The 14,944-nt window shown below is 39.9% G+C and overlaps 14 protein-coding genes across 14 annotated transcripts; 6 read left to right on the top strand and 8 right to left on the bottom strand.

Moving 5' to 3' along the window:
• Positions 1-45: 45 nt before the first annotated feature.
• EROM_041410 (DNA-directed RNA polymerase subunit alpha) lies at positions 46-4,236 on the top strand (the record flags this gene model as incomplete). Its single annotated transcript, XM_009266129.1, has 1 exon — positions 46-4,236. One exon carries the CDS (start codon positions 46-48, stop codon positions 4,234-4,236), a length of 4,191 nt encoding a protein of 1,396 aa, XP_009264404.1.
• Positions 4,237-4,280: 44 nt separating this feature from the next.
• Positions 4,281-4,601, bottom strand: EROM_041400 (hypothetical protein; the record flags this gene model as incomplete). Its single annotated transcript, XM_009266128.1, has 1 exon — positions 4,281-4,601. One exon carries the CDS (start codon positions 4,599-4,601, stop codon positions 4,281-4,283), a length of 321 nt encoding a protein of 106 aa, XP_009264403.1.
• A 56-nt stretch (positions 4,602-4,657) lies between these two features.
• Positions 4,658-5,254, bottom strand: EROM_041390 (60S ribosomal protein L13A; the record flags this gene model as incomplete). Its single annotated transcript, XM_009266127.1, has 1 exon — positions 4,658-5,254. The coding sequence occupies one exon, from the start codon at positions 5,252-5,254 to the stop codon at positions 4,658-4,660; it is 597 nt and encodes a 198-aa protein (XP_009264402.1).
• Positions 5,255-5,307: 53 nt separating this feature from the next.
• On the bottom strand, positions 5,308-6,324 carry EROM_041380 (hypothetical protein; the record flags this gene model as incomplete). Its single annotated transcript, XM_009266126.1, has 1 exon — positions 5,308-6,324. The coding sequence occupies one exon, from the start codon at positions 6,322-6,324 to the stop codon at positions 5,308-5,310; it is 1,017 nt and encodes a 338-aa protein (XP_009264401.1).
• Positions 6,325-6,375: 51 nt separating this feature from the next.
• EROM_041370 (CutA-like periplasmic divalent cation tolerance protein) lies at positions 6,376-6,696 on the top strand (the record flags this gene model as incomplete). Its single annotated transcript, XM_009266125.1, has 1 exon — positions 6,376-6,696. The coding sequence occupies one exon, from the start codon at positions 6,376-6,378 to the stop codon at positions 6,694-6,696; it is 321 nt and encodes a 106-aa protein (XP_009264400.1).
• A 39-nt stretch (positions 6,697-6,735) lies between these two features.
• Positions 6,736-6,962, bottom strand: EROM_041360 (hypothetical protein; the record flags this gene model as incomplete). The annotated part of the gene is made up of 2 exons (XM_009266124.1): positions 6,736-6,861; positions 6,888-6,962. 2 exons carry the CDS (start codon positions 6,960-6,962, stop codon positions 6,736-6,738), a joined length of 201 nt encoding a protein of 66 aa, XP_009264399.1.
• A 117-nt stretch (positions 6,963-7,079) lies between these two features.
• Positions 7,080-7,370, top strand: EROM_041350 (40S ribosomal protein S10; the record flags this gene model as incomplete). The annotated part of the gene is made up of 1 exon (XM_009266123.1): positions 7,080-7,370. One exon carries the CDS (start codon positions 7,080-7,082, stop codon positions 7,368-7,370), a length of 291 nt encoding a protein of 96 aa, XP_009264398.1.
• A 70-nt stretch (positions 7,371-7,440) lies between these two features.
• Positions 7,441-8,208, top strand: EROM_041340 (hypothetical protein; the record flags this gene model as incomplete). Its single annotated transcript, XM_009266122.1, has 1 exon — positions 7,441-8,208. One exon carries the CDS (start codon positions 7,441-7,443, stop codon positions 8,206-8,208), a length of 768 nt encoding a protein of 255 aa, XP_009264397.1.
• Positions 8,209-8,231: 23 nt separating this feature from the next.
• Positions 8,232-9,035, bottom strand: EROM_041330 (hypothetical protein; the record flags this gene model as incomplete). The annotated part of the gene is made up of 1 exon (XM_009266121.1): positions 8,232-9,035. One exon carries the CDS (start codon positions 9,033-9,035, stop codon positions 8,232-8,234), a length of 804 nt encoding a protein of 267 aa, XP_009264396.1.
• A 62-nt stretch (positions 9,036-9,097) lies between these two features.
• On the bottom strand, positions 9,098-9,823 carry EROM_041320 (hypothetical protein; the record flags this gene model as incomplete). The annotated part of the gene is made up of 1 exon (XM_009266120.1): positions 9,098-9,823. One exon carries the CDS (start codon positions 9,821-9,823, stop codon positions 9,098-9,100), a length of 726 nt encoding a protein of 241 aa, XP_009264395.1.
• A 66-nt stretch (positions 9,824-9,889) lies between these two features.
• On the bottom strand, positions 9,890-10,648 carry EROM_041310 (hypothetical protein; the record flags this gene model as incomplete). Its single annotated transcript, XM_009266119.1, has 1 exon — positions 9,890-10,648. One exon carries the CDS (start codon positions 10,646-10,648, stop codon positions 9,890-9,892), a length of 759 nt encoding a protein of 252 aa, XP_009264394.1.
• A 71-nt stretch (positions 10,649-10,719) lies between these two features.
• Positions 10,720-11,139, bottom strand: EROM_041300 (60S ribosomal protein L32; the record flags this gene model as incomplete). Its single annotated transcript, XM_009266118.1, has 1 exon — positions 10,720-11,139. The coding sequence occupies one exon, from the start codon at positions 11,137-11,139 to the stop codon at positions 10,720-10,722; it is 420 nt and encodes a 139-aa protein (XP_009264393.1).
• A 155-nt stretch (positions 11,140-11,294) lies between these two features.
• Positions 11,295-12,209, top strand: EROM_041290 (RNA-binding domain-containing protein; the record flags this gene model as incomplete). Its single annotated transcript, XM_009266117.1, has 1 exon — positions 11,295-12,209. The coding sequence occupies one exon, from the start codon at positions 11,295-11,297 to the stop codon at positions 12,207-12,209; it is 915 nt and encodes a 304-aa protein (XP_009264392.1).
• A 103-nt stretch (positions 12,210-12,312) lies between these two features.
• On the top strand, positions 12,313-14,922 carry EROM_041280 (Ski2 ATP-dependent RNA helicase; the record flags this gene model as incomplete). The annotated part of the gene is made up of 1 exon (XM_009266116.1): positions 12,313-14,922. The coding sequence occupies one exon, from the start codon at positions 12,313-12,315 to the stop codon at positions 14,920-14,922; it is 2,610 nt and encodes an 869-aa protein (XP_009264391.1).
• Positions 14,923-14,944: the final 22 nt, after the last annotated feature.

The following is a 14,944-nucleotide window of genomic DNA, read 5'->3' as shown; positions in this document are numbered from 1 at the left end:
TCCTCAGCGTGCTTTCAATTCAAGCACTTAAAGGCCCCTCTTCAAATGGTTATGAAATTTCATCCAAAAAAGATATCATTTGGATTATACTCCGACGAGGAAATAGAAAGAGCCAGCTGTATGGAGGTTGTGATACCGGCTTCTTTCGATAGGTTTGGACATCCTGTCCAAGGGGGATTGTACGACTTGAGGATGGGGCCAACAGACCTTTCATCGAACTGCAAAACTTGCAATTTGTCGCTTTTAAGTTGCCCAGGACATTTTGGACATATAAAGCTCCCAAGACCTGTTTTCAATCCCATGCTGTTTGACACATTGCTTTCAATAGTTAAGTGCTGTTGCTTTCAATGTAAGCACTTTAGAATAACGAACTATGATAGGCTTATACTCTTCTGTAAGCTTTCTCTCCTTAAAAATGGGGAGGAAATCAACGGGCTAGATGAGTTGTATATGGTAGAAGAGGAGGAAGAGCTGTATAGGATTGTTACCGAGAAAGTGGAGTCATCAAAGAAAAGAAAAACCGCATCCTCAACTGAAAGACATCAAGAGGTAGTACATAAGTTCCTCTCGAATACCGGCTCCAGAAGAAAGTGTGTGAGGTGTGGACACAGTAATCCTTGGATTACCAAAGGATCAAACATGAAAATACTAAAGAATTTCCGGAACAAAGAGGAAAAGGAAGAAGAGGAAAAGGACTTTGAACTACTTCTACCGGATGTTATCAAGGAGCTTATAGAAAATTTATTTTTAAATGAAGCAGATCTGATCGAGTCCATTTTCTCCACAAGAGACCCAGGGTTCTTCTTTATGTCCAACATACCAGTCATCCCCAACAGATTCCGTCCCATAAATATCGTAAACGGAAAAAAGATAGAGAATCCTCAAAGTATTTACCTCAATGACATTCTTAAGATCTGCATATCGATGGTAAAGGATTTATCGTACTGGCCTGAACTTCAGGGTGCTGTTCTTTCATCTTTTGATAATTCAAACATAAAGAAATGGCATCATTCTTCAACAATTCCACCTGGACATAAGCAGATCCTCGAAAGAAAGGATGGCCTATTCCGTAGAAACATAATGGGGAAGAGGGTTAACTTTGCAGGGCGTACTGTTATATCTCCGGACCCCAACCTCGAGACCAGGGAAATAGGTATTCCTTCTATATTTGCAGAGGCTCTGACCTTCCCGGAAGGAGTGACTAGTTTCAATGTAAGTAGGCTGAAAAAGGCTGTTGTGAACGGGCCTATTTATCCAGGAAGCTTATATCTTCAGGATGGAAACGTAATGCTTAGTCTGAAACATATGGCCGATGAGAAAAGATATGCTCTGGCCAACCAGCTTTTGGATGGCAAAAAGGTTGTTTGGAGACATCTGGTGGATGGAGATGTAGTCCTTGTGAATAGACAGCCGACCCTCCACAGACCAAGTATAATGGCTCACAAATGTAGAGTGTTAAAGGGTGAAAGGACAATAAGGATGCACTATGCTAATTGTAAGTCCTACAATGCTGATTTTGATGGCGATGAAATGAACATTCATTTTCCACAAACCTGTGTATCTGAAGCAGAGGCAAGGCATATAGTCATGAACGATTTCAACTATTTGGCCCCCACTGATGGAAACCCAATAAGAGGGCTTACCCAGGACCACATTATTGTTGCAACCATTTTGACAATGAAAGGCTCGTTTTTTTCTGAAGAAGATTACTTTACACTAGTAAACTCCGGACTTAATGGAAAGCGAATTGTTCTAGATAAGCCTTGTATCCTCAAGCCCATAAGGTTATACTCTGGAAAGCAGGTAATTTCGACGATAATAAAGAATCTTGGGCTAGCGGTGAATGTTGAAATTGAAACCAAAATTCCGGCAGACACATGGAAAGAACATTCAGAAGAAAGCACATTAAGAATTAATGAAGGGGATATTATCACTGGAATCTTGGATAAGAACTCACTAGGGCCAACCTTCAAATCTCTTGCCCATGCTTGCGGAGAGGTCAAAGGATTTGCAGCTTCAAACGATTTATTAACATATGTAGGAAGAGTTTCCAATAGATTTCTTCAAATGTATGGATTTACAGTAGGAATAGACGATCTTATTCTTGACAGGAAGGCGGATATAAAAAGGAAAATGGTTATAGATGCTGAAGATAAAGAGGCTCGGAATCTTCAAAAGAAATATGTGGAAGCAAATCCGGACTTCTATCTCTATGATGACAAAAAGGCTTATTTGGATTCAGTTATGAGGGCTGAGATGAATAAAGTGACCACCTCTATAGTCGATGCATCTGTCCCATCTGGATTAAAGAAAAGCTTCCCAAACAATGGTATGGAGCTGATCATTACTGTGGGTGCTAAAGGTTCGATTGTCAACCTGAGTCAGATTTCAGGTGCTTTGGGGCAGCAGGAGCTAGAGGGCAAGAGAGTTCCAATAATGATCAGTGGAAAGACCTTGCCTTGTTTCAAGTCTTTGGATTTTGGCCCATCTTCTGGAGGATATATATACCAAGGGTTTTTAAATGGCATTGACCTACCGCAATACTTCTTTCATTGCATGGCTGGAAGGGAAGGGCTTATTGATACAGCAGTCAAGACGGCAAATTCTGGGTATCTACAGAGATGCTTGGTTAAGCATATGGAAGAAGTGAAGGTAGAATACGACATGTCTGCCAGAATGGGGAGTAAAGTAGTTCAGTTCATTTATGGGGAAGATGGGCTTGACTGCACTAAGTCCAGTTATCTGGACGACATTGAGTTCTTCCGAAAAAACACTGTTCTCTTTAAAGAAAAGGAATCTGGTATTTCTAAGCTTGGGGACATATCCAAGGGTTTCCTATCCAAAAAGTTCAAAGATCAGATAGAAAAGCTTGATGATGAACTCAAAAGATTTCTAACAAGCAGATATGTTTGTTCTTTAGCAGATCCCGGCGAGTCTGTGGGGATTATAGCTGCACAATCAGTAGGAGAGCCTTCCACTCAAATGACACTCAATACTTTCCATCTTGCAGGTGTTGGAGCAAAGAATGTGACACTTGGGGTTCCTAGGCTTAGGGAGATCTTATTGGTAGCATCCAGATCCATAAAGACTCCTCTAATCGTTGTTCCAATTAAAAGGAACGTGGGCTTCGATATAGCTGGATGCCTAAAAAAGGTAACATTAAAGGATTGTGTCAAGAAATTCGGGGTGGCTGAGGAAATAGTGATGATTGATGGGGTATTCCAGAAGAAAGTCAAGATAGTGTTTGAGCTGAGCAATTTTGTGGACCTTGCAAGTGAGGCCTTGAATAAGAAGTTTCTAAAACTATTTGGAAAGAAGATGAGAGGGTTGTGCAAGGCAAAATATAAGCTAGGGGTGTCAGAAGTGGGCAAAAAAGGCCTCCCGGAAGTTGATGAAAATAAGGAGAATGAAAGCGAGGACCAGAATGAAAGTGATAGCGACAAGGAAAGCATCACAAAAAGCGATGATTTATGTGTAGAAGTCACTAGTAACGAAAGCAACGAAAAAGATAGTGATGATAACACTACTGCATATCCCGACATTGATAGGGAAGATGAACAGATGGATGAACCAAGCAATCCCTCAGAAGAGGAAATTATGAATTTTACAAAGAATTCAAGAAATGTCCTTTCTTTTGAAATGCTGTATCCCACTGGGCTTAATGAAGTGATTTCTTCAGCCATTGAATCCATTCTACCTACGATTATAGTAAGAGAGATCAAGGGCGTGGAAAAAGCCTCTGTCTCGGGAGACATGCTCTTTGTAGAGAGCTCTTCCATCTTTTCTCTAACCAGAAGAATAGAAACAAGCCCTGGTGTTTATGAAGATCTGATGAGCTTTTTGGATATCTATAAAGCTGAGTCAAATGATATATACAACGTATACTCAACACTTGGGATTGAAGCAGCAAGGTATGCAATAATCAATGAAATAGTGAAGGTTTTTGATGTTTATGGAATTACCATTGATTCTCGTCATCTTCTTCTTGTAGCTGACTATATGACAAGAAAAGGAAGCTATTCTCCTTTCAGTAGACATGGGTTTGGAGATGAGGACTCTCTTATCCAGAGGATGAGTTTTGAAAGTTGTTATTCTAGATTCAAGGTGGCTGCTGCATTCCATTTGGAAGACAGATTATCGAACCCTTCAGCCTCCATAACTGTGGGTAATCCTGTGGGCTGTGGAACAAGCTGTTTCGATTTAATATACAATGGAGACTTTCCTAATAAAGTCTAGAAGTTATTTCTTTTCATACATAGCCTATGCGTTTATTATAAAGATTATCTTTTGAACGGAACCAAGGTTTTTCCAAACTCCCTCAGCTGAAATAGCTTTTGGATACGGTCACTAGGCATATCACAAATTCTTTTGAACACAGAAGAGTTATAGTAAAATAGCCTAGTGTTTGGGCATGTGTATGGCGCAGGAAGGCCTGTTAGATCACAGAGTCTTATTCCGGGTTTTACAGATATTCTATTTGAGATTTGGACGTATTTGTGATCTTTTTCAATAAGACTTGGGATCATCTGTTTCAATGTCTTAAACTTCATCCCCTTGTTTATGTAGGTGTTCCTCTTGTAGCATATCTTCTGCTTTTTCATTCAAGGGCGCAAAGAGAACAAGAAATATTGTAATAGAGTTAAGGGCCTTTAATACTTTATGCAAACATGGCTAGCTTCTTGTTTACTTCATCCTCAAAGGACTTATCTTTCTTCAGTTTTTCCGCCTCCTTGCATACCTCTTCCTTTTTCAAAAACGCCTGCTTTTCCCTTTCTCTTAGTTCTTCCGTAAGACTTTTGGCTGCCTCAGCATGCTTCCATCCGAACATACTCAGGAGCTTCCCGAGAGTAACATGATTATTAGGATTTCCTGTATACTTGGCTAGTGCACAAGTAACTTTATGTCTTGGTAACCCTTCAAGCTCTCTTGGAATTCCTTCATAGGTGGCGAGTTTACTCATTGCTATTTTCCCTCTAGCCTTCTTATACGAGATCATCCGCCTGATTATCTTTGCCAGGTGCATCCTTGGCTCACGAAAATGAAAAGGCCCTCTTCTTGGGTTAACAATGCATCTTTTATTAAGATATGCCTTGAACTTATCCATAGACCTTTTTAGACTCCCCATAAACACAGCTTCCTCAGAGCACACAACACTCACACGAACTCCCTCAAGAAGGAGCTTGGTGACCTTTGCCGCAAGCTTTCCTGCCACTTGTCCAGTGGCATCAATTATGACATGCTCCTTCTTTTCCATTGAAGGGATAAATTTTTCAAGACACAAAAATCCACAAGGTCCTTAGCCCGGGATTATAAAACCCTGCACTCTATGTTAGAATAAGAACGGTCTTGGTATGCTTGCAAGACTCCATCCCCAAGTAGTTTTAGGAGTGACAAAAACATTCTACCTTTCTCATGTCTACTATGCCCAATAGTAAGTTCGTTGAAAATAAATCTATCAGGTAGTTTCTCTACATCAAGGCTTTCTTCAATAGTGATTTCCTCAGATGCTTGTGATTCAACAACCTGATCACCGAAGCTAATGTCCCCGTAGGACTCTAATAGTGTTAGGTCACGGGCTCCTTCTACACTTTCCCTTGGATGTATCTCCCTATGGCAAATCCTAGATAATATCTCAGGTGCAATCGAAAGCTTAGAGGCAAGCTCATCCCTTATATCAAGGGCCTTTTCCTTACATACTATATCCCTTGTGTTTCTAAGATTCTCTCTAAACACCTGAGCATCAAATTCCAGCTCAGAATCCTCGATAATCTTCCTTCTTTTCTCTCTACGCTCCCCTAAAGGAATCTGAGTGACCTCTGTAGTTGTAGAAACTCTAGTGTTATCTTCACCTTCAAATCTACCTTCTTCAACATGAGAAATATCATTGAATTCATTAAAGCTGAAATCTACACCTTCGTGGGCATCACAATCATTATCCTCCTCCGGAAGAATCACAAACTCTTCAGGACTTATCATTTGGTCATCGATATAAAGGCTTTCAAGGTCTAACCCCAATGTTATCCCCTTTGAGGATGGCTGCTTAAGACCTCTTCCTCTATCCCCGCCCTTCTGATAGATTTTGTGAACAGTGTCACTACATTCATCCTGTAGGTATTTTAGCTTCCTTACAAAAATCCTGGTAAGACCTAACACAACGAGCCCGCCATCCTTAACAGAAACGGACTCATCCATCACTTTAAGAACAATTGCGGATATTGAAACCTCCTTCAAATTATGCTTAGAGAGCCTCCTTTCCATGAATATTGCTTTGAAAAGAGCATCCTGAGTATTTACAAGACCTAGAATACCTATAGCCCCAGGCATTTGAGCGCTTTAGAAATCACGAATATTAAGTCCTTTTTGGAGGGAATCCCCATGCCATCCTTGCTTATTGTTTTTACAACATACCCAACTAAGGAGTCTGCTGAAAAGGTCTCATATGAGCTGTTAGCCAGAAAGCTTGCTGTATGCTGCCAAATATCTCAGGTAGCATCCATTTACTCCTGGAAAGGAAGTGTGGAGAAAGAAACAGAATATAAATTGACTATAAAGACATCATCCTCTTTATTTGATAAGATCCAGAGGTTTATGGAAGAAAGTCATCCATACGAAGTCCCAGAAATCATTGGTATAGAAGCTCGCTCAGCATCCAAAGAATATCTAGAGTGGCTGCACCTCCAGATAGACAATCTTTAGCAAGATACGCCATGGCTGGATTTAATTCAGCAGTACTTGTTACAGAGGCTTTATATTTTCTCCATCAAAGCCTAGAATGGCGTGTATCAAGAGAAGACTAGACAAGATGATTGAAGATAGAATGATTAAGGCATTTTCAAAGAATGTTGGATCGTAGAATAATGGCTATAAATTATGCAAATGCAACTTACTCTTATAACAAGTGTGTAGAATACACATCCATATGCTATTGTTGATGTTACCGTCAATAGACATACGTTCACCATAAAGGGCCGACGAGATGCTGTTCAAATTCTTGACTGAATAAACATAAAAAAAAATTTGTTCAGGGGCTTTGAGAAGGTAAGTGATTCGGCTATGTAGAAATGCTAATTTATAGAGCAATGTTAATACCAACACCAAACAAGTATAAGATAAAAAGGCGTCTGCTTGAGAAGAAGGCGCTCTTGCTTGAGGACACTGTCCTTGGGAACCACAGGGATCTCGAGATTCCTAATCTGCAGCTGAAAGTATTTATGAAGACCATGATCTCTCACGGATATGTCCAAAAGGTTCACATATGGAGACATTCATATTTTCTGCTAACTTCACTTGGGGAATCCAGGCTGAGAGAGGAGTTGGTTTTTACTGATGAGGGTATGGCTAACCAAGAAGCATCAGCAGCGGTAGCCTGAAATAAACATCTTCTTTATTGTCGAGCTATATTTGTGATTACTCTTTTTGATTTTTGTAGAGTGGCCCTGAATGGAGGGTTGTAGCCATTTGTCTATTTCTAGAGGTGTTTGTACATCCTGTGGGCTATGCTTGGAGTCTGAATATGGTTACATGGCATCATATGCCCTCTACTCATTCGTGGCACCAAAAAAGATGAAGTATCTTGCCAGTGATAAATCGGGAAGGTATAGCAAAAACGTGAAGTCATTGGTCAACATTTTGAATGTGCCGGGATATTATGACGAAGTTAAGCAACTCTTGGAAACAAAAAGGTTCAGAGACAGAATTGGGGCTAACGACAAGATATTAGCAATAATATACAACGTACTTAGAAGGCATCAGTATCCAATATCATATAGTGATCTAGAGCCTTTCACAGAAAAGACAAGTTCAAGGTTTAAGAGAATCCTTCTAAGAGAATTTGAATATGTGGAAACATCTTTGGAATATCTTTCAGCTATCTTCGATAGAGTTAGAGACTTTTATCTCACACAGGGATTTAAGGGAAACCGTTCTCTAAGGGATTTTGTTTCAATATCTAGGAGTAACAAGAACATAAATCCCTATTACCTTTGTCTGGCATACTTTATCAAGGATGAAGACTTGTTAAACACCTGCAAAAAGTTTGAGCTTGACGAGATTGTAAGCATGTCCTCTTTGAAAAGGATTTTAAAGAAGATTCAGAAGGCAGAAGATCCAACTGTGGTGCCTATGATGAAAAAAAGATTGAGAATCAAGGATAACGCAAGAAAGTATCTTATGAAGAGGTTACAGGATCTGCCGTATGAAAGAAGATAGATTTTTATTTTGGGATCAAACAGCTAGATTTCTAGTCTTGGGAATGAAATGTCGGTCAAAGAGAGAAGCTTTGGTCTGCTCTTGGCATGCACCGCCTCCCGCTTGATCAGATTGACGATTTTTTTGATTCCCTCCAGGGATTCACCTAATATATCAAGCTCAAATAGATATGGTTGAAAACTGTCCATTTCAATGGATACAGCCCATTCAAGGTCCTTTCTGAAACTCTCTTTCCTCGCCATTACATATGTCATCGGATGGAATCTCATGATCCATAGTATTGTCCAGAGTATCTTATGGCAATGGGAAGATTTTACTTGTAAAGAAATGTTGCATAACTTCTTAATGAAGGCCTTTGCTACTGCCAATGGAGTGGAACCATCCTCCAATGTCATTAGAATAAAGAGCAACTTTTTCTCTATATCCTCCTCGATATTTCTAGATGTTATGCAATCAAAAAGAGTACTGTGGAAGCCATCAAATTCAAACCCGAAGTCTCTCTTCATCACAAACACTACTTTAGCGACATCTATTGAAAAGTCACACTCGGGATTGAAGTATCTCTCGATTGCTGGGAAGATGTTTCTTGGATCTCTCATACATGAAACAAGATCTGGAAGCATTTCTACAAATCTTTTGTGATCTTCACAGACTGTTTTATCAAAGGATTCGGTGAGCATTTCATCTAGCTCATAGTTTGCAATTTCCTCATATGAACTTCCCAAAATTGACTTTACAAGGCCCTCCAGTGCCTCCATTACCATTTTAGATTTGTTTTCGGCTCTACTTTCTAGAATTAGCCCTAGGTTGGCAACGGCCTGTTCCATTCTTAGGGAGTGCACAGAAAAAATAGAAAACAGGCCCATTGAGTAACTTTCAGTCATTTATTCTATGCACCTTCGGAAAGTTCCTTTTCAAAAAGTTTTATGAATGATTCAAACATTCGGCCATTAATCAAAAACAATCTGAATGTGTTCCCATTCACTACAATCTGCTTCTTAGCGATATAGGATGACAACAGCAATATTTCCTCTCCTCTCACAGGTATGTAGCTTAAGTCTGATGGATCATACTCCTTGAAGTCTTCCATCAGATCTTTTGCTTCTGATTTTCCACATACTTTAACTCTTGAGACGAATACCATGTACTTGAAATCTATAAACGAAAGGCTTTTGTATAGATCGAGGATCATTTCTAGGGGAATGTTGGCAGCTCTCTCTGTGCAGAAGACATAGACCTTGTCTTTTATGATCTCCTTACTTCCTGATGTTGAGATCAAGGTGTTCAAGGCCTTTTTGAGCTTTTTCTGGGGTATACCAAGCATTCTAGACAATTGAAGAAATCCACAGAAGGAGAGGATGGTATCTCCACTGGTTAAGACTTTGGAGATGGTAAATGACGAGAGGAACTCTTCAGAAAATGGAAATATCTTGGACTGTTCCATAATCGTAGATATGCCAGAAAGATTAGATGAGGAGGGGTCAGTCACTTCATAGGAAATCTCATCACATGAAGATACCTCCGAAACAGAGTAGGATTCACTCATCCCCTCTTCCAGAATCTCGTCTGAGTTTTCGACAGGTGTTTCGGTTTTATGTCTCTTACCGTTATCCATAGGGCTGTGGAGAATAGTACTACATAAATTAGTGAAGGCGACTATGCTTCGGAGTTAACTAAATCTTTATTCATAGAAGACTTTCTCGTTGCCATCCACAATGGTGAAGTTTGGTAGTACCTTGTAAAAGACAGATCCACTGCAAACGCCATCGATAATAGTTTCCTCGATATGGGAAACGAGGGCAATTCCATCTCCTATTCTAAACAGAAAGTAGGAATCTGAACAAATAACCACAAGTTCGTCTTTTCCCTTTCCCATAGATTTCACAACACTTGTGCCTTCTGGGAGTTCAAATATAAAGCTTGAGGAATATTCCTTATCGTATAGAACTATTTGCTTGTTGCTTATTGAAACCAGAGCTCCGTTGATACATTCTAGAGATACTATGGGCCCACACCCGAATCTGTACCCCAATATTTTCCCATCCATTCCACTGATACGAATCCTTCCATACTTATCACTAAGCAGAATTCTCCCATTGTGTATCGCCATTCCTGTTAGATAAGATAAGGTCCCAAGCACATACTCGTATCTCTCACCTCTAATTCTATGGACATCTCCAAATCTATCTGCAACATATACTTCGTTTTCATACTCGACCAAGCAAAAGATACATCTGTTGAGTTTCAGGACATTCCTTAGTGTAGGCCCTTCAATAAAATGTAGATTTTTTTCTCCATCAGCTAGATACTTTCCAGACATAAAAGATATCCGGCTTGGTGCATCTATCTTTTCTATGGCACCAGTGGCAATGTCTCTTACCACCAAAGTTTTGTTCTTGTGAAAAACAATATTCCCATTGGTAGCAGATATCAAGTTCATTCAATGGGAAAGGATATTCCTCGGTATTAATAAATCCACTTATGGAATAAAGAAGTAAAGTGCCAGAAGGTTTATTCCTCGATTTCTTGAACAAGGCGTGCATTTCCGTTCAGCAAGCAAATTCCAAGCTCCTTGGCTCGGTTGACAATGGCTATTCTCTTCCTAGCACCCACTGCATGCGCAATCTCTCCACAATAAAATCTGTTCAGGGATGCCAATGGTGTAAGATCATTGATGTTGAATATCCTGACCTTTCGGAGCCCGTTTGGTAAAAGATGCCTAATCTCCTTTGGCTTTTTGTATTTGATGGATGGCATCTCTCTCTGTCCTTTGCATCTCTTCCTAACCTTACTATCAATCCCATGAGGCTTTCTCCAGGATGGTTTTACCCTTTTGTACCTGTCGGAGTGGTGGCGGATGAACTTCTTTTCCTTTCTGTAAGCCTCTTTTATCTCAACAAGCGGCTTTATATCAAAAAGCTCCTCGCTCATCTGTTCAGGGTAAATTTTTTCTTGTTTTAACAGATGGAATATGATGCACTGCGGGCAGACGAGAGTATTACAAGCATATTCAATAAATGATATAATGCAGCAGAGTCAAGGATGCCTTATTTCTTTGAATATGTTAGCCCATTGGAAGATATAGTATGAGGGACCGCATGAAAAAGAAAGGAGGAGGCAAGCATAAGCTCAAGTGCAAAGAGAAGAGCAAGAGACACTGCAGAGATATAAGTAATATAAGTAATATAAGTCACACTGAAGAAAGAAAAAAAAACGCGAGAGGGAGGAGTATGTGCAAGAAGATCTCCAAAGAGGATGATGAAACTGATAAGAAGAGAAGAAGATACCAAAAGATTGAGTTTGATGAGGCTACATGTTCTGTTACAGTGAAGGGGAATTCTACTTTAGGAGACATAAAGAAGACATTCAAAAACTTCAAGGATATGAAGAGCGGGGAAGATGGATTCGTTCTGGAGTATCCTAGTAAGGAGCATGCACTTGTAGACATAAAAGCAAACAGGAGGCAGGGAGGAGAAAAAAAGGAGGATAGCAGCAGGTATCTGAGCAACAAATATATACTCACAAATCTTTCTTATAAGGAGGATAAGGAATCAATATCGAAAGTGTTTAAGAAGTATGGGGAGATTGAGAGAATAACAATAAAAAAGAACAAGGACAATATATCTACAGGTAAGGCGATTATAACTTTCAAGAAAAGGGCGGTGATAAAAGAAGAAATTGTAATGAGCAACAAGCCGATTTACATAGAGAGGATTAAGAAGCCTTTGGAAAACAAAACCAGATTCTTCCTTGGAAAGCTGACGAAATCTCTTTCGATAGTTGAGATAAGAAAAATATTTGCAAAAGTCGAATGCAAGCCAAAGGATATAAGGATATTGTACGGGGAAAACAAAAGGAACAGAGGATATGGATTTATAGAGTATGCCAATGAGAAAGATGCAAATGTATTCATTGAAAGGTTCGAGAAGATCAAAAGCTTGTTAGGCCCTGAGTGCTATTATGAATACTCCAACGAGAAGGTCTCTTCAAAGAAAAAGTAAGTGACTAGCTAATAAATCTTAATAAATCCGTATCAAATGACAACTATCTAATGCTTGGTACAGTGAAAAGGATCCCTGAAATATATCTGGCAATGGTTAACCCATGAACCAAGAGCTGGAAGAGACAAAGAATAGGAATGACACCGGTATGGAAGGCAAAGGGGCCTGGAAAAAGCATTCAGTGATGGTAAAACAGGATTGGATCCCTTCAGACTATTCAAAGTATGTTGATGAAAGAATTCTAAACATCGATTTTGAAACAGATACTTTCCAGAAGCAAGCATTTTATTTTCTGAGCAGAGAGTCATCGGTTTTTGTATCTGCCCATACAAGCTCTGGAAAGACCCTAGTTGCCGAGTATGCAATCTCTCTGTCACAGAAACATGGAACAAGGACCATTTATACATCACCCATCAAGGCATTGAGCAATCAAAAGTACCACGACTTCAAGCAGAAGTATGATGATGTTGGGATTATTACAGGCGATGTCCAAGTCAACCCCACTGCAAAATGCCTTGTGATGACTACGGAGATTCTTCGGAATCTTGTGTATAGAAATGGAGATCTTTTAAGAGATACCGAATTTGTTGTATTTGATGAGGTTCATTACATTAACGATTCTGAAAGAGGGGTGGTGTGGGAAGAATGCATAATCATGCTTCCTCGTAACATAAGCTTTATCATGCTGAGTGCAACAATTCCTAACAGCCTTGAGTTCAGTGAGTGGGTTGGAAGGACGAAGAATCGAACGATATATGTGATTTCGACCAGTAAAAGGGCAGTTCCTTTGGAGCATGTGATATATTGCGATTGGAATGTGTACTCCATCGACGAAGGAGGAAAGATAAAAAACCCGTCCAATTTCAAGGGGGACCTGGTTCCCTTTAGTAAGAAGAACAGGCCTACTGGAAGATTTAAGATTCTAGACCTAGCCAATTTCATTGTGAAGAAAAAGCTCACGCCATCCATATTTTTCTGCTTTTCAAAAAGAAGATGTGAGGACTATGCAGAGATACTCAGGACTCTGGACCTAAATGATGCAAGGAGTAGAGAGGAGGTGAAGTTATTCCTTAGTGAAGCGACCAGGTGCCTTTCTCCAGAAGATAAAAACCTCCCACAGGTTCTTAGCATGTCATCGATGGTACTAAATGGCATTGCTGTTCATCATGGATCTCTGCTTCCTTTTGTAAAGGAATGTGTAGAACTTCTGTTTTCGATGAACTTGGTCAAACTCCTCATAGCCACCGAGACGTTTGCAATGGGGGTGAACATGCCTGCAAAGTGCTGTGTGTTTCTGTCTCTCAGCAAGATTGATAGTGGAGTTTTTAGATATGTCTCGTCTGGAGAGTACATACAGATGAGTGGAAGGGCCGGAAGAAGAGGGATGGATACCGTTGGAACTGTGGTGATAGCAGACCCAAAGATGCCTCCGCTTTCTACTATTCGAGGAATTATACACGGAACTCCGTTCAGCTTATCTAGCCAATTTAAGCTGAGTTTTGGACTTATTCTTATATCTCTAAGATCAAATATCAAGGTTGAGGATCTTATGAGAAGGAGTTACGGAGAGCACCGGAGCCAGAGAAACTACGAAAAGGATATGAAAAGGTTATCTGAGTTGGAGCGTGAACGAGATGACACATGCAATGTGTGTGGCGATTTGACTAATTATATTGATGCCGTAGAGGAGATATGTTCTAAAAATTGGAAACTGATTGCAAAACACAATGTTCTAAATAAAGGGACTAGAGTTTTGCTGAAGAACAACGCTGTGGGAACTGTCGAGAAGATTTCAGGGACGACTGTCTTTCTGGAGACGGAGCATGGAATCTTAAATAATAGTGATCCTCTTCCAATCAAATTTCTGTCTCATCCCCTGAGCATTAGAAAGCCTTTGGACAGGAGTAAGGTCAACTTAGAGCACATTTTCTGTGTTCTCAATGATGGCCAAGCTTGCTGGGATTACAACACAACAAATGTGATGGATGTGTTGGAGATAAGGAGGTTGAGGAGCTTATATGATTCTTTAATATCCGAGAAAAAAGACTGCAAGGAATTTGACTTGCATTATTCAAATGCATTGAAGACATCGCATAAAAGGAAGGAAATAGAGGAGATAAAGATCAAATACAATGTCTGTAGCCTTGGAATGATAGATGAGTACAACAAAAGAATAGAATTCCTCAAAAGAAGAGGTTTTGTTGAAGAAGCAATAACGATGAAAGGAAGGGCAGCAGCTGAGATACACACAGTGAACGAGGTCTTGGTTGTTGAGATGATATTCTCTAATGAGTTCAGGGAGATGGATGGACGAAAGATCATTTCATTGATGTCCTCGATGATACATGAGGAACCTGATGAGCAGGAGCCAGGAGAAACCCTTTACGTTGAATGCAAGAAGATGAAGGAGTATTTTGCAGAGTTATCTAAGGATCTAGAAGAACTAATGATTCCCCCGTTTGCACCTCTAACCTTTTCGCTTGTGGAAGCAGTTTACGACTGGTGCAGTGGATCATCACTGGCAAAGATAGTATCCAACCACGGTGTTCTCGAGGGCACTTTTGTAAGGCTTATACTGAGACTTGAAGAATGCTGCAGAGAATTGATGGGCGTGTCTGCAATGATAGGAGATAAAGCCTTAGAGGAGAAAATTAGAGATGCTTCCATGTCTATGAAGAGAGATATTATATTTCTGCCAAGCCTGTATCTTTAAGAATAAACTTGAAACAACCTTT

Source organism: Encephalitozoon romaleae, chromosome IV (assembly GCF_000280035.1).
Source record: "Encephalitozoon romaleae SJ-2008 chromosome IV, complete sequence".
NCBI classification, from domain to species: Eukaryota; Fungi; Microsporidia; family Unikaryonidae; genus Encephalitozoon; species Encephalitozoon romaleae.
The sequence above is the reverse complement of the archived record's forward strand: the minus strand, read 5'-3'. Positions and strand labels throughout refer to the sequence as shown.